The sequence below is a fragment of the Protopterus annectens genome, chromosome 13.part0 (assembly GCF_019279795.1).
Source record: "Protopterus annectens isolate FY-2018-M chromosome 13.part0, PAN1.0, whole genome shotgun sequence".
NCBI classification, from domain to species: domain Eukaryota; kingdom Metazoa; phylum Chordata; order Ceratodontiformes; family Protopteridae; genus Protopterus; species Protopterus annectens.
In genome coordinates this window covers 564,080,725-564,104,501 of record NC_056747.1, presented here as the reverse complement: position 1 = coordinate 564,104,501, position 23,777 = coordinate 564,080,725, and the positions used below count along the sequence as shown (strand labels likewise).

The 23,777-nt window shown below is 39.5% G+C and overlaps 1 protein-coding gene across 1 annotated transcript in view; it reads left to right on the top strand.

The window, feature by feature from the left end:
* LOC122787469 (S-adenosyl-L-methionine-dependent tRNA 4-demethylwyosine synthase TYW1-like) overlaps positions 1-23,777 on the top strand; it is a 2,539,581-nt gene that overhangs the window by 208,429 nt on the left and 2,307,375 nt on the right. The window contains exon 4 of the mRNA XM_044054205.1: positions 5,565-5,666. Coding sequence (XP_043910140.1) covers positions 5,565-5,666 — 102 coding nt within the window. The remainder of the gene's footprint in view (positions 1-5,564; positions 5,667-23,777) is intronic.

The window sequence follows — 23,777 nt, the reverse complement described above, 5'->3', positions numbered from 1 at the left end:
CTTTCAAACCCTTTTCCCAACTCAGGAACTTTTTTTTTTTAATAGATGCCTATCCCATCCCCATTCATCCCCTTTTCAGGAAGATTTTGCATTTCTCTGTTTCTTCCTTGCATTTTTAGTTCTCTTTGCCCTTTGGCCTTTCCACTGCTTCAAGGTTATTCCCCACATGCCTCACTTCTGTCATTGCCTTTTGCAGGATGAGGGGTTCATGTCTTTCTTTATCTGGATGACACGTTCATTCAGGCTTTGTCCCACAGGGTCTTGCTTCAGCACCTTCAGTTTAGAGTTTGTCTCTTACAAAGCCTGGGGTTTACCATAAACTTTCAGAAATTGGTCCTGGTTCCGTCTCCGATCATGTTTTTCTCGGTTACAGGATCCAAACCATTCTAATGCTGGCATCCCTGTCTCCACCCAAGTCTTTCTCTCTAATCATGTTTTTTTCAACCTCTTCTTCCTCTGGCTTCAGTAATAGACAAGGATTTTGTCAGGGTTCTAGGATTCCTGGATTCCACCATTCCTATGTTGCTTCTAGCCAGACTCCATATGAGAAAACTACAGTGGTTCCTAAAGTAAGGGTGGCTTCAGTACTGTCATCCATTGGATTTCGTAGTTCCTTTCCTTCCATGTCTCAAACTTGAGCTTCAGTGGTGGATTTATCAGCTTTCTGTCAACTCAGGATTTACTTTTCAAACTCCCTTTTCTAGAACTTTTTTTGGATGTCTCAGGTTTGGGGTGGGGAGCTTCCTTTGGTTCCCACAAGGGTCAGGGTCTCTAGCTTCCTCATCAGAGGTCAGATCACATCAGTGTAAAGGAGAGGAGAGCTCTCCCTTTTAGCTCTTCATGTGTTTCATTCTCTGTTACTTCCAGGGTGCCTCAATCTTCACAGACAATTGCACAGTAATGTGATATATCAAGCAAGGAGGGGCAAGTTCCTACCTTCTTTGCAGACTTGCTCTTCAGGCCTGGGATCTAGCTGTCCAGCACTTGAGAGTGACTTTTCAGACTATTTACATTCCTTCAGAGCAAAATGTGGCAGACTCTGAGCCGGTCCTGTATACAGGCTCATGAATGGATGTGTCGCACAGATCTTTTTGCCTCCCCTTTTAACAACTTTCTCTTTTCTGTGCCAGAGTCCCAAGTCCTCTAGCCTGGAAAGTGGATGCCCAGTCTTTCCCTTGGAAAGGGATGTTTCCTATTTGCCTTCCTTCCCCTTCCTCTGATTCCAAGGGTCCTTCTCAAAATCAAGCAAGACTCACCCAAAATCTTGCTGGTGACTCCTTTTTGGTCAAGACAGCATTTTGTTCCCCTTCTTCACCTCACAAGGTGGATCTTATCACACAAGACCAGGGGTCTCTGATAAATACTCACTTACCCACAGCATCAATTGAAGACTGGACCATAAGGTTTTGATCCCTTTTAGGCACATTTTTCTGGGGACGTGCTTTGTATTCTGATGGAGACCAGGAAACCCACTACCAGGAAATCATGTTTGTCCAAATGGAAGAGATTTTCTTTCTGGTGCCTTTCTCATAACCAGGACCTATTTTCTGTGGGATCCCTCTGGTTCCCTTTTATTTCTGTCAGTTGTTTCAAGCTGGTCTGTCTTTGACTCTTCCTCTTGCCTCTAGTTTTGAGGTCAAACAGATGCTTAAAGGTGTCCTTGATATCAGACCTCCCAGGAAGCCTGTTCCACCTTCCTGGGACCTTAGTGTTGTGCTTGAAAAATTGACTCCGACTCCTTTTGAGCCTGCAGCTTCAGTTTCCTTACAACATTGTACTTGGAAGACTGTTCTTCTTTTGGCCCTTACTTCAGCTGAAAGAATGTCCGAACTCCAGGCTCTTACGGCTGTTACTCCCTTGTTAGTTTTTCATAGGGACAAGGTGTCTCCATATTAATTCTTCTTTTATACCCAAAGTAGTTAATGAGTGGTCTCTTAATCAGCATATGAATTTGCCTTCCTTTTTTTCCTTCTGTGTAGTCTGCTAGTGAGAATGTTCTTCACATTTTGGATTTGCATAGACAGCACAGATGTTATTTGGATAAAACTAAGGCCATTCGCAAATCTGGGCAACTTTTTTTTTTTCATCCCAGATCTCTAGGTTTGGCAGTTTCTAAGTAAACTATGTCATCTAGATCTCTAAGGCCATTTCTTTGTTATTCTTTTCATGGTACACGTCTTTCTACCTCTGTAAATGGTCATTCTACTAGTGGAGTTGCTTTCTCTGTTGTATTTTTTTTCCAAAGGTTTTATACCAATTTATTCCTTGAGGCTGATACTGGGACTTGGGTCCATACCTTTGCTAAGCATTGCAAGTTGGATATTGTTTCCAGAGCAAGAGCTGGCTTTGCCAGAGCCATCCTGCATAGTTTTCTAAAGGGCTTGTCTGGGCCTTCCTCTTCCCAAGTTTCCTCTTGAGCTTTTGTACTCTCCTGTATAAAAAGAATACTGCAACAGTAATGTGGATATATATATGTGTGTATGTGTATATATATATATATATATATATATATATATATATGTATATATATATATATATATATATATATATAAAACACACACGTGTGTGCATGTGTATATATATATATATATATATATATATATATATATACACACACACACACACACAGACACACGTGTACGTGTGTGTGTATGTGTGTGTATATATATATATATATATATATATATATGTGTGTGTATATATATATATATATATATATACACACACACACGTGTACTTGTGTGTGTGTGTGTGTGTGTGTGTGTGTGTGTGTGTGTGTGTGTGTGTGTGTGTGTGTGTGTGTGCGCGCGCGCATGTCTGTTTTTCATTCATTTCATATCCTCAAAAGACTTGAAACTGTCCCGCAATGTTCCACAACACCCAGATGTCCTTTTCTGGATCTACCAGGTACAAGGTTTTGTGTGCAACAAAAGCCAGCTTTTCTAGATTCATAACCACTATATCCTTGAATTTGTGTCCCTTATTTTCTTTGTGAATGGTTCTACATACAAAGCAAACAGCAAAGGAGAAGGAAAACACCCCTGTTTGGTTTCACTGAAAAAACACAACTTATCAGTCAATTCTCCCATTTTATTTGTTGCATTCCAGTCCTTCATGTAGCCTCTTTATTAATCTTATGGTATCAAGAATGCACATGCTTTCATTGCCCTACTCATAAAATCCCAGTTTACTCTGTCAGATGCTTTATTTTCGTCAGGACCCACCAACAACAGTAGTTTTTTTTTTTTTTTTTACATTGTGGATCATCATTTGCTAGACTAGATGAAACGTTTTATAGTTGCAGTTTAAAACTGAAATGGGCCTATATGAAGCCTGGTCTGACATGTCTTTACAATGTTGGATAATATAGTCATAGCAACTTTTTTTCCTTCCTTTTAAAGTACCATTGAGCAAAACCTTCCAGATTTTTTCACTTTCATCCATCCTAATTTCCAGACTTTCCAATGATGTCATCTGTTCTTGGAGACTTTGCTGCAGATCGATTATACATCACCATCTTTATATCCTCTCCTACTGTCTTATCTATTACTTGTTGAATCTCCTGACGTTATGCTTAATGTCCATCCTAAAATCCTTTCTTTGTCAAATTCCTGTGCTCACTTCCGTCCAAATGTACCTTCTGCAGTATTGTTAGTTGCACTCTGCATTTCTTAGTATAATTCAGTACTCTTTCCTTTTTGTCTGTACCTGTAAGGCCTTTTATCATCCATCCACAACCCATTTTTGCACATGGGGTTGGGGTGTCACTTCAACAGTGACAATCCTCTAGTGTGAAGGTTTACACCACCGGCTGGCTAGCTCTGCCTCTGTAGTTCATCCACACCACATATTCGTATACACAGTCACACCTACGGCCAATTTAGAGTGTCCGATCCACTTACTGTATGTCTTTGGAGTGTGGGAGGAAACCAGAGCACCTGAAGGAAACCCACGCACCTTTTACGTTCCAAGATATGATAGTGGGACAATTATGGTAAAAAGCTGTTGTTCCTACCAAATATACATGACAGATTTTTGAATATGTATTTCTGGTCTTTCTTACCTGCTTACACTGTTTGGCAGGCTGACCTGTTATACAGTTGCTTTTTCTCATCTCCCTTTGAAACTCTCATTTTTCAAGACTTTTTAATGAAAACCTTCAAATAAAAAAAAATGAATACATTTTCAGAACACCCTGTCCCCTGTTAACTTATAGGAAACGCACAAAGCTGTATACATCATTAAAAAAAATAAATAAAGTTTAATCCTCCAGACAGAAACACTTGCCCCAAATTAACTGTTGCACCCACAATCATTACCAAATAAAAAATTCAGGTTATCAGAGTAGCATACTCTGAGTACAGTTTGCACACTAATAGAGGCAGTGTACTGTTGCTTATTGGAATGGCTAGTACAAATATTGCTGTATGTAACTAAGTGGTTGTGTTGTATAGGTACTGTTTTGCATTGATACTGGTTGTGAACTCTATCAACAATATAACCATGTAGTAAAATTCTGAACACCATTTCATTTGTCTTGTAACTGTGGTCACTAGTTGTGCAGAAGGAATTCCAGACTGTGTTTTTTCTAGCTTACAAAATTGCATATTATCCATTGGATGTCATAATTTCTGATAAATTAATCTTTAAAGATGTAAATATTTTATTCATTTAACAACTTTGAGGGGATACATGGGTTTTGCCGTCCTGCAAAAATTATTTTACTAGTTTAGTTGGTCAGTATTTTAAGTGGAACCCCTTTCATTTTGATGACTTGGGTTTCAATATATTGATTCTTGATGTACTGTCACAAATCAATGTACACCCTTTTAAAATATTTGTTTCTGGTACTAATTAAGTATTTTGAAGCTGTTGCAGGTACTTCTAACCAGTTCGCATCCTGTTATTTTAAGATGGCATATGGAAACAAGTATAATTTTACAGATATTTGATACTTGTGTTTTGGGCATATTAAAGGTGAAGCAAAGCACATCATACCTTTTCCCTCAAGTTGTGGTAAATGCAGTTGATTATGATGTGTTTCATAATGCATATTTCTGAAAGTAAAAATAAATAACTGCTTTAGAAATTGATGCAAAGTCCGCATGCCCTCTCTTGATCTCCATGGATTTTTTTCAGTATTCTTTAGTTTTCTCCTACAGAGGTGAATTTGTACTCACCCATAATTGCATGCAAGTGTGCATATTCTATGTATGATATTTTTGTATGTTTGTGGGTGCACTCATCCTGCAATGACCTGATGGGTTACTGCCTTGCTTGTGTTGATGTCTCGGATAGGGTCTTGCTCCTCTGTGATCCTGAAATGATCAAGTGCTTAATGGGGGAATGAATGAGCAAGTTGATTGAATGTATGTTTTATATTGTGGATAGTGAAACCTCTCTGTGATTACTTGTTTCTTGTCCTGCCAGCAGTAAGCGATCTTATGCTCGTGTAGCAGTCCATTCCCCTGCATACACAAAAATACATTTCGGATGCCTGCCTTTACTTCTGATAGTTTCTGTTGCACTTTTAAAACTTAAAATAGTTATTCTTATTTTCTCAGGCCTTTGCTCAAGCTCTTGCTATTGATGTTGCATCCCTTGATGTCCCCGTAGAAACCATTGATCTGAAAAGCTATGATCCAGATGACAATTTAGTAGAGGAGGTAAGCAGCTTTTTTTTGCATCTCACTGTTTTATCTATATATTGTATTATATTTATTTGTTTGATTACCTCTTATCTATGCTTCATTCTTCATTTTCTTCTAACTTAGAAGGCTTATTGGACAAAGCCCCAGTTTCAGTAGAGAAAAGCTCCAGCAGATGTAACAACTGCATCAGTAATTTCCAAAGGGAAGTCACAGCCTTGCAGGAACAGCAAAAAAAAAAAAAAAAAAAAACAAAGTTGAGGTCCAGTGTAGAAGGCCCAGGTACTTCAAGTTGTTTAGTACAAATAATTAGGAATTTAAACAGGTTAACGGACCCAAGCTGAGAAGAAAGGCAAGACAGCATTCGCAGCACTCTTGAGCAATATAGTGGAGTAATCCTGGTGTTCCAGTGTATATATTTTTGACACTGTGAATGTAGACATGAGTAACTTTTTTTTTTTTTTTTTTTTTGCCTTGGGGTACAGTTCCCAATGTGTCTTTTTCCATAATTGTAGCAGCTGTTTGAGCTGTGACTTGTTTATATCCATTCAAAATGACTTTCTAGCTGTGGGAAGAGACTGACATTTAGGATGCTTGCATCTTTGGTATGGGCACTTGCACAATCTTAGTCACCTAGCAGTTAACACTGGTGTCTGATGATGATATGCAGACTTAGTTTAGGATGTTGTATTTGTGGTGTGTTTTATGATTCTGACTCCTAGGCAGTAGAGCAGTTTAGGATTTTTTTTCTAGTGCTTCATGATGATCCCACTTGTGGACTGCCTCTAAACTAGTCTTGGACAAGAACCTTTCTTCCATTTCTTCCCTGTTGAACATGAATACACTGAAGCTCTGTATTATCTAGAATCTTGTTATTTCTGCACTAGAAATGTACTTTTTCTGAAATGTGAATTACACCATGTAGTATATTCCAATCAAAATTTCAAGGTTTCCATCCAGATTCTTTGCCCTTGACATTCCTCCCTCTTTTTAGGGTTTTTAGGAATTCCTGTTTCCCAAGCCCTTATCAGATGCAATTCAGCTGCAGCAGAATCCCTTTTGCTATTACTAGGGTTCATTGAGGTTGCAGTCCTTGTGGTGCATTTGGGGAAACTTCAGATGTATGATTCACTCTGTAAACAGTCAAGGTGCAGTGGGTTTCTCAAGTTTGTAAATTTAGTGTTCAGGTCTAGAGGCTATTGGTGAATCTTGACTACCTTAAACAAGTATCAAATGCCTTTTGCTTACTTGGAATGTCTGGATTTTTTTAAAGTTTGGTCAACTAAGATCTAAAGGTTTATCAAGTGCTGAAATTTTGTATCGTGCCTTCCAGGACCTGCTTGAACAGATTGTGCATTAGTAGACTGATGATCCCACATACATGCTTCAGGGTTACCCATTTTTAAAATCATTGCAAGCAGCCCAGACCACTACAGTTAGACGGGCAGTGTAGTAGTGGTGTGCGATATCAGCATGCAAGTTCAGAGTTCCTGTTTAATTTTGAAGGAAGGCTAGGAGTATGCTCTGTGGTCATTGACTAATGTAACTGTAACTCTTATTCTAAAAACAATGTAGCTGAAATGTTTTCTTTTCATACGACTGGTTGCTATGCCGTTAAATATAGATGTTCTTCATGTTTCACTGTTGCAGTCATCACCTGTGGGGATTATCCCTGCTGTGGTAGCCGTCGGCCGACCCGAATACTAGAGTCATTGTTTTTGTGTGCCGGCTGCTGTCGCCTGTTGTTTGATGTCAGGTCGTCAGTACTATAAAGCAAGGCAGCCAATGTCATTACACCAATCTTTGTACATACCTTTACTACCTCTGATTTCCATGGTGTTCTTTTGAGTCTGGCAGGAGAAAGCTGTGCCAAACAGCTTCAGTTTACATACTCTTCTGCAGAGATTGGTGTAGTTGCCACCATATACTTCTTCCAACAGGCATTTCTGTCAGTCTCCATTCAGATTGTCACAATCTAGACCTGTACATGCTTTAGTTTATGTAGTGGGTTACTTATTTCTGTGCTAGCTAAAGCTTCGCATATTTTGAAGTGTGCTTTGTTTTTAGAGTGACCCACAAACTTTCATCCCTGAAGACCTATTTAAACAGTTGGAGGAGGTTTGCCTGACTAATGTGTTGGCTAGCTTTTGTATTAGATAAACACTTGTTCATTTTGGCATTAAACTTTGAATTTCTGCAGTCAGTGAGCATTTGTTTGACATCTCTGACTAAATGCTGGGGTGTATGGCCAATGTTTATATTCCTCAAAGGTTTTGGAAGATGTAACTTAAGGCAATTTTCTTTCTTATCCTCTTACTAGAGATGGTGTGCCATGTGGGCCTAAAATGTTAATTGATGATGCGTGTTAGCCTAAAGCAGAAATTATTTTATCTTGAAAATAATGTTTTAGTATCATTTGCATATTCCAGGAGGTTTTGATGTCTGCATTCTTTTGCTTTGTTTATTCTTTGTCATCTTTCACACAGCTGCAAATTTTTTTGCATGCTCTCCATTCATTCACAAGTTAGTGCTGAGAGTTAAAATCAGTACATTCATCTTTTGTTCTTTCTCAGCAGAATATATTATTGTCAGGGAGCACTTTTTTCATATAGTAGATTGTTCATAGGCGAATACTAGGCTAACTGCCCTGAAGGACCATTTTAAGCCTGGCTAATAACCCAAGGTCAGTTTCAAACCCTGTACATTGAGGCCATGAGGTGAAGACGTTAACCATTTTGCCAAACCCACTCCAAATTTGTGCATCACAAGGACCACCCAGGAGAATGGTCTGGATAAGTAACTTGTTCAGAGTGGCACATCAGCAAGTGGAGGAAGAAGGCATCAGACCTTGCATCGTTTATTAGAAGTAAACATCTCATGAATTGTTCGGAGCCGTATTCCTCTGAGCCAACTGCCAGACAAAGGATTTGTCAGACTTGTTAAATTTAAAGGTTATGAAGGAGGCAATCCATTCTGACAAAGTAGTGCTATAGTAGCTGAATGACTAGAAACAAGTGGATGTTTTTAAATTAGCATTTTATCAGTGCGGGTGCTGTAGACTGCTTAGGGTCTGTTCTCTTATATACTTTCTCTTCTATTTGCTCTATATGTCATGCTTCAGTTGGACAGAAAACTGCTTGCTTGAAAGATCCTAAAATTAGGGAGGTGGTGATTAAATTTTGGATCTATTCTCCATTAGGACATGGTAAGGTGTTCAAGAGAGGCGTGACCCTTTAGATAAGACAGTAAAGAAAGGATGTGGCTGTTAATCTCCCTTACAATGGCTCACAGAATTAGAGTTACATAGTAAGAAGTAAAGGCTACCAGGATTCCTGATATGCACAACTAGTGGACAAAATGCAAAAGCTGAAGTAATATTTTTGCACTGGAAATACTGTGATTTTGGTAGTCATTCAGAGAATGTGAAATTGGGCTGCCAGGAAATTTGCCACTCTGAGCAGCCACAATGGTGAGATGGATAGAGGGATGGATTCGGTGGAAAGAATTGAGTTGCTTAGAATGTACACATGAAAGATTGGATGAAGGGATAAGATACTGACATGTATGCTGCATTTTGGGGTGAAGGAACAGAGCAGGCACAGGTGTCAACTGGAAGGAGCAAGATTTAGCACAGATTAAGAAAGTAGTCTGTCACAATGATAGGTAACCATTTGGGATATACTGTCCAAATTTTTCAAAATTTGGGTATGTTTGTGTCTCATCTTATTTGACTTAATAATATTGTAATTATCTACATTTCCACGGTCCCTGATATCTTTGGAAAAGCATTCAAGAGTGTACATGCACAAAGCAGAATACAACTAAGGACTTCCATTGACAGTGTCTTGTGTTGTTTTGAGAAAGACCACACAAATACCGCATGAAGCTTAAGTGCAGGCCTGGCATTCATTAGTTAGAAGTCGGTGTAATACTTCTCAGATCTCCAAGTAGACCGCCAAAACCTCTGGCTTACAAAGTTTGCAGATCATCGTAGACTGGGGTTTGAAACCCATACCCTTCAGAATAAACTTGTCCTAGTAAACTGTTAGTGTACTAAAAGTGGGCTCAAGCTAAGCTAAAAAGTGTAGTATTATCACTTTTGGTACACAATCCATCCTCTCATCATACTGTCCAGACATCACACCTCTACAAAACTAAAATACAGTTGGAGATCTAGGTACTTAGGTTGATCATTATGTAACAGTGGTCATCGGGGAAACATTTTATTTAGTCCAGCTTATTGCTAAACGAATATCATCAAGAGCTAAAGAAGTAATCTTGTACACAGCATTGATAAGGCCAATTAAATAGTACATTTCCCCCTTTGGTATATATATCTGTAAACGTATCAAACAAAGTGAAAGACCCCAAAGGTTTCTTACCAGAAAGGTCACAGGCCTGAAGTCCCTGAACTGCCAAGAGAGGTTTGAAGCTCTGCCCATTTATTCACTGTCTTACAGACTTTGGATGGGAAATCCTAAATCTGACTTGCCACGCCATTACAGACCTGATTGTTCTGGACCTCCTGTTTCTCAACAAGTGCAGTATGCCAATTAATACTAGAGCACAGACCTAAATTTTCACCAACAGCTATATAAAACATGATGGAGGGATACATTTATAACCAAGCACCTCCCAAACCTCTAGAATAAACTTCCTCTGCTTGTTGAGCAGTGTGATACAATGTCTTCTTTTAATCATAAACTAGATGACCGGATGGGTATCAATAAATTTACTCCATGATTCACAGATATGGCCCTCCTGTAGAAAGGAGGTGCCTGAGTGGGAGTACTGGCAAGATGTTAATGGTCATGTGACTGGGTGGCCTTGGAATATGTATGAATCTATTTAGGAAGGAGCGCACCAGGGTATGTTTCTGCTGATTCACAGACATGTTGTGCTGATGCACAAACAGAAGTCCATGTGCATCCCATCTGGCTCGGATAGGAGAACTAGGCTTGCCTGGGGTAGAATGGGTGATGGGAAGAAAATAGGCCCTTTCTTCATTTGCCTTCATTGGCACCCTGTGATGAAGTGAGGAAGACTATAATAAAATGAGAGACTGTTCTCTGTCTTTGAAAAGGACAACGCACAAAAGTAACGTAGCTGTACTGAGGCTGTATGAAGTAAACGTGTGTGTAAATAGTTGCTTAAAAGGCGAAGTATTTTAAAGTTGTACTCCACTTGCCTTATTCAGTGAGGTGTATTTCCTCCCTCGAATTGACCATCATTGTGTCGTTATGTTTTAATGAATACCTGCATGTGTTCAAAACCATGTCTGTTGAACATGCTCATCAGCTCTAAATAGAGTTCCAAATCTGGCTGAGTTGCCATTAGGAAACCTGTAGAATATCAGACCTTTTGGTACTTGTTTAATACTAAACATTCCCTGAGAAAAACATTGTCCGATTTGTAAGCTACTTGATGCCTTCTTTCAAATAACTGTATTATATCTTTCATAGAACAATTTCAGGGATGGTATAGCAAGCAGATGAATAAATGATTAGCCAATGATTTTATTTTGTCAACACAAGTAGTGTGTCCAATATTGTATGCATTATTTCTTTATTGTATTAATTGTTTGTCTTTTACCAGGAAAGTCCAACTGGATAATACCCATTTTTAGTAGAGGCTCAGGGAGAAAAGTTCCATTTGCTTACATTGCATTGTATTAAGTTCCAGTTAAACACAGAGCAGTTGCATTTCTGTTTACATTTATACGCAAACAGTAATAACATTTTATACATGCTAAAATTTTACAGAATTGGAAGTAACAGTCTCATGAACAGTATTGGGTTTAGTATTGGCCAGTTAGTATCGGCATCAGTACTTGAGATCAGATTTGCTTGAACAGCCTAAACACAATTTACTTTGATGCCAGGCATGTGGACACTCATTGTTACTGGCAGTAATGCCAGGGTTTTGATCCACTAAAACACAAGTCTGTTGTAGATTCAGTGAAGCTACCACAAATAGAACTAATTGAATTAACTGTGTCACTTCACCTAACACTCTTTCCAAAGCTAGGAAATGTTTATCTTATGTGCTGCTATCATCCAATGGTGAATAAAGTTCGTGGCTAGGATTATGGATTTCCATTCCACAACCTTGTGTCTATGAAAGAACCAATACCACTGTAAAAGGACTCCTCCTGTAGGGTACACTACTTGTAATCCATCAAACCCCAACTGGTCAAGAAGTGACTGCACCAAATCCAAAACACAAAAAATCACTTTTAAAAGTTGGCAAAACGTTATTAATTTACAAGATCAACTAGGACTCTTTCATCCAAATCATATTCTGGACTTTATCAAAACTGATGGTGTCTTCATTTCAGATGTCAAATAATTTAGCCCAAAACAATACTAGCTGTTATTTACACAGTCAGTAGTCCTAAAACCAATGCACGTTATTAACATAAATATATGGTAAAAGTCTATTAAGAAAGACTCAAGACTACTAAGAAAGACCCAAGACTGGAGAGAGATGCACTTACATAGCCAAACTGGAAGCAAAGCTCTCTTCACCCAAGACTGGACTAGACAGTCAAGAGGAGAAGGTAAACACTTGCACCACACCACACTCAACACATAGTCCCTCAAAACCTACACCACCAAAACACACACACACAAACACAAAACACACACCTACATTCGTGCAGGCTCTCAATAAAAACCTGCCCAAGCATCAGGGACATCCAAAGCATAAACGCAAGCAAACTCCACCCCCCAACACAACCCAAATGACACATAGCCCACAAACTCAGTGTGCCACTCAACCACAGCCCGTAAGGCATAACAACGTACCCAACACTCTAGTCATAGGTGACTCTATAGTCAGGCACACTGATGTTCCACTCACTAGACTAAACAAGGAGAAAGTTACTGTCAGCTGCTTGTCAGGTGCCAGGATCCGCCACATAATGCATGCACTCAGGTCACTCCACAATAAGTGCAAATATGACACTGTCATTGTCCATGTTGGTGTGAATGACCAGAGACATACCTCCCTGGACTACATGAAAAGAGACATGGAGGAGCTCTCCGATCTTGTATCCCAGGCAGGTATGACCCTTACCCTGAGTAGCATCCTGCCATCGCCCAGAATGATACCACAGTACAAGGACAAAATGATTGACTTCAACAATTGGCTAAGCTTCTGGTGTCATTCTAAGGGATCCAGTATTTGTCTGCCTGGGACGACATGATCGACAGTCCACGATGCTTTGCCAGAGATGGCCTGCACCTGTCGCCCTTAGGATTCCGGATACTGGCTAAGGCTCTTGCCACCCTTATAGTGCCTTTTTTAGGCAAGGTTCAAATGACAAATTCACCACCGTAACAGGTACAAGCAAGCAAAATCTGAGGGTAATGCTACTCGATGCTAGAAGTCTAAACCTCAAAATGCACTCACTCGAGGCACTCCTTAAAATGGAGAACATTGACATCTGTGCAGTGACAGAGACCTGGTTCAAAGCTCTAGAGAGCACCCCCTGCATTACCAGGCTTCAATTCATACCACACCTTTCGGCCACCTAACCCAGAAAGAAGCACTAAAGGCGGAGGCGTGTCCATATTCATTAAGGATATCCACACCTCCAGGCTTAGTTGCACAGCATAGTGCATCCGAGATTACCCAAGTGCAACTAACTCTGGGCAAGACCGCAATCCAAATTGTAGCTTGCTACAGACCCCCCACCATGCCCCAGGATTCACACTCCTCATTTCTTGATACACTGGAAAGTATTAGGGAACAACCCAACACCCTAATAATGGGCGATTTCAACTACCCCACCATTAACTGGGAAAACTACTCATGTACCAACTCTTTTGCTCAACGTTTTCTAGAATTCATAAATTCCAACGCCTTGGATCAACTTATTCACACCCCCACCAGGGGCAGCAATATCCTAGACCTGGTCATTACCAACATGGGAAACCGGTGTTCCACACCAGAGGTAAATTCCTCGTTGGTTAGATCCGACCACAAGCTAATCAGCCTAGACATCCACATCCCACCCCCCCCCCCAATTAGGGAAACCATCATAAAAAACTTCTCCAAAGCCAACTTCACACTTCTTAAGACAGAAATGGCAAACTTCATGACACCCGTGCAGATGGACAATAGAGGTATGACTGCCGAATCCTACACAAATGCACTTTATAAGCACTTACACGAGTGCATGGATCATGCTATCCCTAATAGAACCAAGATGTTATCCTCCAAAAAAAAGGAAGCAAATCTGGTGGTCCTCTGCCGTAAACAAACTCTACAACAGAAGAAAGAAACTGTTGCAAAAAAGAGTAAAAATCCCATGACTGGAGGAACTCCCTGGTCAACGTCAGTAAGAAGCTGAGATCCCTCATAAAATCCTCCAAAGCTAGTTACGAAAACAAAATTGCCACTGACTCTAAAGACAATCACAAAGCATTCTATAGCTATGTCAAGAATCTAAATGGGAACACTCAGATCTGCTCTGAGTTACAGCACAATGGCACTAAATATACAGAACCAACTGATATTGTCAACATCCTAGTAGATAGGTTCAGTGCTAACTTTACCTCCCTCTCACCCCTAGAGGACCCATCTCTATACCGGAAGAATGCAAAGTTCCTATAATCACGGCTGCACTGGTAAAAAAAAAACACTCTCCAAAGCCAAGAACACAGCATCCATGGGACCTGACAATATCCCAGGCTGTGTTCTACACGAACTACAGAATGAACTGGCACCCTACCTAAGTGCTATGTTCAATCATAGCCTCACCTCAGGCTTTGTACCCACTGAGTGGCGCACCGCGACGGTTATCCCACTCCACAAAGGGGGAGCCACAATGAACCCCGGGAACTACCGTCCCATTAGCCTGACGAGCCTGATCTGCAAGGCCATGGAACGTATCATCGTGGAACTCATAAACAAAGACACTGGTAATCTCCAAACTCTGGACCCTACCCAGTTTGGATTTGTAAAACCGTTGAAAATACAAGAATAGTCCACGGACTCCTTGTGCCAGCAAGCAACCACGAACGTTGTCTTAACGCAATTTTATTGATTTACAAGCGTTTTCGCCACACAACAATGTGGCTTCTTCAGAGAAAAAGTAATAACAATATAAAATAGTGCACACGTCTTTTATGTTACTCAGAAGGGATTCATTCATGAGCTTATTGAGCTTTTTTACCTTTTGTGATGTCATTTCCCTTCTGAGTAACATAAAAAACATAAAAGCGGTGTGCACTATTTTATATTGTTATTACTTTTTCTCTGAAGAAGCCACATTGTTGTGTGGCGAAAACGCTTGTAAATCAATAAAATTGTGTTAAGACAACGTTCGTGGTTGCTTGCTGGCACAAGGAGTCCGTGGACTATTCTTGTATTTTCAACGGTTTTGCACTATTTGGCTTCTATGGATTTGTAAAAGGCAGATCATGTCTCCCAAACCTGATTGACTTCTTTGAAGCAGTCACCAAAGCCATAGATGAGGGTAAAATGGTTCACACAGCTTATCCAGATCTCGCCAAAGCTTTCGACACCATCCCCCACTCTGGAATTATAGATAAGCTCACTAAACTAGGTATAAATCCCTATGTCACAAGATTGGTTGCCAACTGGCTCACGGACAGAACCCACACTGTGAAAGCAGCGGATTCCAAATCTGACATCAGACCAGTGACAAGTGGAGTACCACAGGGTTCAGTCCTGGGTCCTCTCCTGTTTGGTATGTACTTCTCTGAAGTGCAGGCCAACACAGAAGGTCTTTATTAACAAAGTTTGCAGATGACTGCAAACTAGGAGCCATAATCGAAACTCCTAATGATGTGGACAAACTACAAAAGGGCCTCACTGAGACAGATACCTGGTGTCAAAGCCATGGCCTGAAGCTCAATGCCAAAAAGTGTATTGTCATCCCCTTTGGTAAAAACTCTGTACCCATGAACTACCACATAGCTGGCAGTCTACTTAATGCCAAAAATGTGATGAGACCTTGGGACACAGGTGGATAGTAGTCTCTCCTTTGATAATCACATCGCCACAGTGGTCAGGAAATCCTTCTACGTGGCTCATCTCATCACAAAAGGATTCTCATCCAGAAAAAAAGAGGTCATTGTTCCCCTCTACTCATCACTCATTAGACCCATTATAGAGTACAACGCCCCTTTTGGTATGTACCTCACAAGACATCTACAACAACTGGAAAGACCACAGAAATACCTCACAAAGAGGATTACTGGCCTCAAACAGATGCCCTATGCAGACCGTCTCAAAAAATACAGCTTTACTCCATCGCATATCACCTACTCGGGGGCGATCTCTGCCTAACATACAAAGCTATGTCAAACCCAGAGCTGTTGGACATGCTCCACTTAAAGAAATCCCAATCCCTCCGAGCTACATGCTCTAGGGACCTAAACCTTGTCACCACAATAAACAGAACATGCTGGAGGGATAGATTCCTGTCCCAGAGACTTCCCATACTCTGGAACAGACTACCTATCTATGTCAAATAGAGCTCCTCATTAGCACTCTTCAAGAAAAATCTTGATTGGATGGGAAATGGGAAATTCACCCCGGGGATCACTTCTGTGGCTCTGCTCGACAGGGGCACAGGAAAATAATTTTCTTGAGTGGCGAAAGCCAGGGTACATTTTTTGGCTAGGCTTGTATGGGCCCATAGGGCCGATAGCCTAGTACCTACCTATGAACCTAAATGAGTAGGCAGACTTTAAAATTTCTCCGTAGCCCACTCTGTGAGAAGTATTGATGGATCAAATTGTTGTAACTAAGGAAATAATTTTTTGAGCTTGGATGCAGACTCTGAATTGCCAAGACATAGCAGGGTCTTCCTGAGTGTAATCCTGGTGACTGCTAAAAATACAATTACTAGAAAATGGAAATCAAAATCTAAATCAACGTTATTAGAATTAGTGAATTTAGTAATTGAGAGAGGAAGTGTAGGAGCAAATTTATATAGAAAAATGGGAATTGTGGGAACAATACATGCAAAATAATGTTTTGGAGGAGGAATGAGGTTTAAAGGAAGGCAGGAATTGAATGAGCTGTGTAATTATCAATCAACAGTGACTGTATAAAAATGATACGCAATGTATAATGTTTGCAACTGAAACTAGATCAGCATGATTCGTTTTCATTTATATAGATGTATGATTACCTATGTCATAAGTGTTAATTCAATAGATTTTTTTTGTTTAAAAAAAAATAAATGCATTCTCATTAAAAAATCAATTCTCATTAGAAATTAATAAATCACGTGGTAAACAACAGTAATTCTTAAGAACATACTTAACCCTATAATTTTGCTGAATGCAGTATAAGGACTGAACAAATTGGGGAACAGATTCAGATCATTATTAGATATAGGACTTTCAGTAGACTCTAAAAATGTTGTAGCAGAGTTGCCAGCAGAAAGGTAAGCTTCAGAGTGCATTAAGCATTACATCCATCCTTTTGAGGGAGCTTTAATTTTACAATACAGATTCCAGCCATATTAAGAACTTTATTAAGTTTAATTGGGGCATTTTTAGAGCTGGTGATAGACTGTATAGAATGTTTGGTGAGATTTCTTGTCTTATTTAAAAGATTGACACTAATATCAAGAAATTATTTCAGAAACCAGGAAATAAATCCTATTTGGGTAAGACCCTAGTGGAAGGGACAGGCAGAATGTCCAAATGTAGAGACGGTCAGTGCCCTTATATTTTTACAGCTGATGTAGTTTAAGAATGATTTTAATTTCAAATTGATTTTTTACAGTGGGGTAATTGCAGTTTGAGTGGTGTGATCTATATTGTGATAAGTTCAGTTTGCCAAGCATTTTATGTGGAGAAAACTGAGGCATTCTCTGCAAGAGAATATACGAGTAGAATTTTGATGTAAAAAAAATGAATAGTAGTAATGTCTTAATACAGACTCTCCACTAAGTGCCACAATTGGCAGAAATTTTATTTTTGGAATACTGGACAAGGTTAATTGAGATTCCAAGGGTGGATTATGGGAGTCACTCCTGGAATATAGAGAATTAGTGTAGCAATTAAAACTGGATGCCATTTACCCACTGGGATTGAATGACCACACCTTAATTGTTCTGTCCTTAAGTTGCATTTAATGACATTTAAGGGTTGTACATAATTTTTTTTACATTGTCTTGAGTATCACATGACTATTGATTTTAATGAGAGTTTTTTAAAGTTAATCCTTTTGTGTAATTTATTTTTGCCATCTTTATTGAATTATTGCTTGTGACATAGGCAAACTTACATTATATAAAAGTAATCAAACCATGAACTCCCATTTATAAATATTATAATTCACATTTGTTATATATAGGTCCTACAAGTTAAGCAGCATTAAATTATTTAGTTCCTGCCTTTTCTTAAACCTCCTACTTCCAAAATATTTTTCTGCATGTATTGTTTCCACAAATTCCATTTTCTCTATGCAATTTACTCCTACCCTTTTCTAAAGATCCCATTTTCTGTTCTTTAATTTCTGTTACAATATTCACTTCTTCAAGTTTAATTAGTTTAGAGTTTGATTTCCATGCTTTTTTGACAACCACCAGAATTAAACTTAAGGCCTTACTATTGTCTAGGCAATTAGGATCTTGTATCCCAGCTCAAAAACTAATTTCTTTAGTCATTTGCTCACCCAGCATTCCTTACAGAGTACTCTATAGGGGAATTTTTAAAGTCTACCAACTCATTACTCTCCCAAAACATGTGTTTCCGGTTACCTCTTTCTTCCCATCACATGTCCACCATTTGCTATCTACCTCAGGAAAATTTTCTTTGGAGTCTGTTTGGGGTATAAAAGCATCACTGCAAACAACTCCAGGCAAAAAATCCTAAATATTCTAGATGATGTTGCATATTTGGGAGACATAAATACATCCTCCCACTTTTTTTCTGAATTACATATCTAATCTCTCTTCCCACTGTTTTCTGACCTCTTCTGATTGGTTCTTATAGTTGCCTTGCAATATTTTATATGCCCTACTAATTATCCCTTTGTCATTTTCCTCCAGTAAATTACAGCCCCATCTTGTTTATTCTCTGTACCCCTTATTGCCTTCATCCCTATCAGCGGACTCTTATTTCTCCATTCCTGCGTTGCTTAGTTTTTAGTATGCTTTTGGCTACTTTAAGAATATAACGTTCTTTGACTGTTCTCCTCAAGGACATGCAACCAAAATCCCATTCTTTCTCCCCTGCTTCATCATCACCCCTTCACACTTTGAATTGTAGCTTTCTGCTCGACTTATGTAATACACTGTATGATTGTGGTTATTCCCCTAAAAGATCTGCATCCAAAATTCCAGTCTCTCCTTGTTTCAGTGCTGTGCTATCTGTAGGAGCCTAAACTGTGTAGTTCTAAAATATTCCATCAAATCAGGTAATCCTAAACCTCCTTGTTATCTTGGAGAATCAACTTATCTTGCTTGACTCTTGCCCTCTACCCCTCCCAAATAAAATCCTTTAATTGCTATCCAAAACTTCTCCTATGGTGGATAAAAATATGCCCCACCTATATGTAAAACTAAAGGGACTAAAAACATTTTATTGCTTATCTTGCTGGCCATATACATAGGCAAGAGCTTCCAGTGTCTCAGTTTTTGTATTATCTTTTGTTTAGCTGCTTCTCACATATCCTTAGCTGTCATAGTTGAATCCTTTTCGGTCCATACTCCTAAATACTTCATGTTGTCGTGCCCCTATAAATATGGGTATTGCTAAACCATTTCGTATTTTTTTTTTTAAATCTTTTTAGTTTTGGGTTTTTCGGGATATAAAATTATCTCAGGCTATTCCACAACACTGAGATGTTCTTTTCTGGTTCCATCACGTACAAAATAACATCTGCAAATATAGCCAACTTTTCTTGGGCACCATACCAATTATATCCTTGAATTTCTGAGTCCCTTATTTCCTTTGCCAAAGGTTATAAATATAACATAAATAACAAAGGGAAGTAGGACACCCTGCCTGGTTCTTCTGTTCAACTTATCACAGAGGAACCCCTCCATCACTGATTTTTGCCTTTAATCCCTCATATTTCCTTCTAATTAACCTTATTATTCTGTCGGGAAATGCAAATGCTTCCATTGACCTACTCATAAAATCCAAGCTTACTCCATATAATGGTTTCTCTGTCAAGACCCCCCCGCCCCATAACAGCTTTTTTTTTTTCTTACATTCTGGATCATCATTGTACTATTAATGTTGCCAAATGTTTGCCTCCCCTCCACAGAAACACATTGGTCCATATCTATCAATTTTGTCATTACCTTTGCCATTCTAGACATAAGTATTATAATCATGGTTTAAAATTGTAATGGGTCTTTACTGTCTTCAGGTATTACAGCCACCACAGCCTTTTGCCAGGATGTTGGTGCCTCCAATCCTTTTAAAATACTATTAAACAAAACCTTCCAGATCTTTATCACTTTCTTCCTTCTAGTTTCCAAACTTCCACTGGGATACTGTCTGTTCCTGGAGACTTCTGCAGATTGGTTACACATCGCCATTTGTATTGATCTCTTCCTATATTAACTATTGGTTGTTGAGCCTCATATGTCTCTAACCTTGGCATATTTAAGTATTCCATAAATATTTGCATTTGTGCTTTTTCTTGATTTCCCCACCACTCAGCTTTATACAAATTTTCATAAAATGTCCAAAATATCTCTAATACCTCTTCTGGATCTTTAGTTATTTTTCTTGTTATAGGCTCCCTAAGTTTGGCAACAGCCTTCTCTACTTTCTGTTGCCTAAGTCATTGTGCCAAAAATTTTTGTACTCTGGATTTATTAAAAACAGTCTGTCTGAACTCACGCATATTATTCGGGTACTCCATTATTTTCTCTTTAGTATGTTGCATTTGTGCCTCTTATGTGAGATTACCCTTATGTTGTAGTACTTTCACTTTTGTTAGCCCCTTCTAAGTAGGGTTACCTCCTTTACAAATGCCCAACTTGGGACATTTTTTGTAGAAATGTGAGATTCTGCAGGGCAAAATGTACCCACGGCCAGTGCAAAGGACAGAACTTCACTATTTTTGACAAAATAAAAGCTTAGTTTGTAGCATTTGAGTTGCTTATGCTATATCATGTAATATTTGTGTTCAGATACAAAATAACTGTTATGCAACTATTAAAGAAAATGCAAGAAATATATTTTGTCTTAAAATCTCAGGACATTTGCCATTTTTTAGGTTTCATCACAGGACACAACTGCCCAAAGTGGAACTGTCCCTCACAAAGAGGGACAGGTGATAACCCTACTTCTTAGCCAAATTTTGTTTATCTCTACCCTGTTTTTAAACTCCACTTTCAACAAAGTCTTAGTTTGAGGGTGTGCACAATTATGTAACCAGCTTATTGTATGTTTATTTTTTTTTATATTTTTCCCCCTAACAGATTTGTTTGTTTTTCAACTGAATTGTGTAGGTTATAGGTCACATTAAAGGTGGGAAAAGTTTTTAAATGATTTATTGTGGTCTTATTTTTTATGTCAAAAAAACCTGCCATTTTAACAGGGGTGTGTAAACTTTTTATGTCCACAGTAACTTCCACACCACTCTAACTCATGGTACAGGTATCCAGTATGCCGATGACTCTACAGTCATCTGCTCTGCTAAGACTGTGTCCAACCTGCAGCAACTTACCCAACAGGCCTTTACAGAAACCGAAGCTTGGATGTCAAGTAACCAACTCGCTTTTAACCCTAGTAAAACTAAGCTTACAATCACCCCGAAAAGAATACCTCTCTCAGCGGAAATGAATTCTCCATCCATTTGCTAACTAATACTAGCATTGCCATCATTCCAAGTACCAAACTATTAGGTGTCATCATTGATGAAAATCTAAGGTTCAACCTCCATATCTATGACAATATCAAAAAAAACCACATCAGAAACTGGGGACCCTCTATAGACACAAGCACTTCCTTAACTTCATGGCCAAGAAAGCTCTAGCCTCTTCTTTCCTGCTTCCATCCCTACTTTATGGTGCCCCCATCCTCACCAACATACAGTCCTCGCTAAAAAACTAACTTGACTCATGCTACAGTAAGATCGCCAAATTCGTAACTAACTCAAAATATTCATCCCATCACTGTCTATCCTTACACCAACTAAACTGACTCGAACTGCCGCAACACTTCACATACCTTCAACTAACTACTGCACATAAATTTATATACAAACCATCTATGTGCCCCTCTCTCTCTTCATTACTGTCCACTTATCCCAACAGACCTCTTGGATCAGAAAACACGTCATTGCTAATAGTTGACAAACCAAGTCTCTCAGCTGGTCAAATGCTGTACTCTGTCAGTCTCTAAACTCTGGAATGCTTTACCACCTTCTATCAGGACCATAAGTAATGCTGTTCTCTCTGTTATCCTTAAGAAAACATCTTTCCTCTCTCTGGCACTGTTCATGTGCCAAAGCAAAACCTCCGTAAATATCTGCCTCCTCACTTTTAACCTCTCCTTAGTCAATCTCTATACTCAAATTTCTCTCACATTATCTTACCACAACAACTGCATGAGCTCAAACTCTGTTAAATCTTTGCTACTTCTTCTTCTTTCGGCTTTTCCCAGTTAGGGGTCACCACAGTGGATCTCCTGTTTCCATTTCTTTCTGTCCTCTACATCTTGCTCTGTCACACCAACCACCTGCATGTCCTCTCTAACCACACCCATAAACCTTATCTTAGGCCTTCCTCTTTTCCTCTTACCTGACAGCTTCATCCTTAGCATAATTTTTCCCAATATACCCAGCATCCCTCCTCAGCACATGTCCAAACCAACGCAATCTCGCCTCTCTGGCTTTGTCTCCAAACTGTCCAACCTGGGCTGACCTTCTAATATACTTATTCCTAATCCTATCTACCCTTGTCACACCCAGTGCAAATCACATCTTTAACTCTGCTACATCCAACTCTGACTCCTGCCTTTTTGTCAGTGCCACTGTCTCCAACCCATATAACATAGCTGGTCTCACTACCCTTTTGTAGACCTTCCCTTTCACTCTTACTGGTAATAGTCTGTCACAAATTACTCCTGACACACTTCTCCACCCTGCCTGTACTCTCTTCTTCACCTCTCTTCCACACTCGCCATTACTCTGAACTGTTGATCCCAAGTACTTAAACTCATCCACCTTCGCCAGCTCTACTCCTTGCATCCCCGCCATTCCTCTGCCCTCTCTTTCATTTACACACATATATTCCATCTTAGTCCAGCTGACCTTCATTCCTCTCCTCTCTAGAGCATATCTCCACCTATCCAGGGTCTCCTCAACCTGTTCTCTTCTCTCACTACATATCACAATGTCATCTGCAAACTTCATAGTCCACGGGGACTCCTGTCTGATCCCATCTGTCAACCTGCCCATCACCTTTGCAAATAAGAAAAGGCTCAGAGCTGATCCTTGATGTAATCCCACCTCCACCTTAAATGCATCTGTCACTCCCACGGCAGATCTCACCGCTGTCACACTACCCTTGTACATATCCTGTACCACTCTTACATACTTCTCTGCCACTCCTGACTTCCTCATACAATACCACAACTTCTCTCTAGGCATCCTGTCATATACTTTCTTTAAGTCCACAAAGACGCAATGCAACTCCTTCTGACCTTCTCTGTACTTCTCCAACACTCTCAGAGCAAACATCGCATCTGTAGTGCTCTTACCTGGCATGAAACCATACTGCTGATCACTAATCATCACCTCCCTTCTTAACCTAGCTTCCACTACTCTTTCCCAAATCAGTTTTATCCCTCTAGTTACTACAGCTCTGCACATCACCCTTATTCTTAAAAATCGGTACCAAAACACTTCCTGTCCACTCCTCGGGCATCCTCTCACTTTCCAAGATTTCATTAAACAGTCTGGTTAAAAATTCCACTGCCATTTCTCCTAAAAACTTCCAAGCTTCCACAGGTATGTCATCTGGACCAACAGCCTTTCCATTCTTCATCCTCTTCATAGCTATCCTTACTTCCGCCTTGCTAATCCATTGCACTTCCTGATTCACTATCCCTTCAACATCCAGCCTTCTCTCTCTCTCTCATTCTCTTCATTCATCAGCCCCTCAAAGTATTC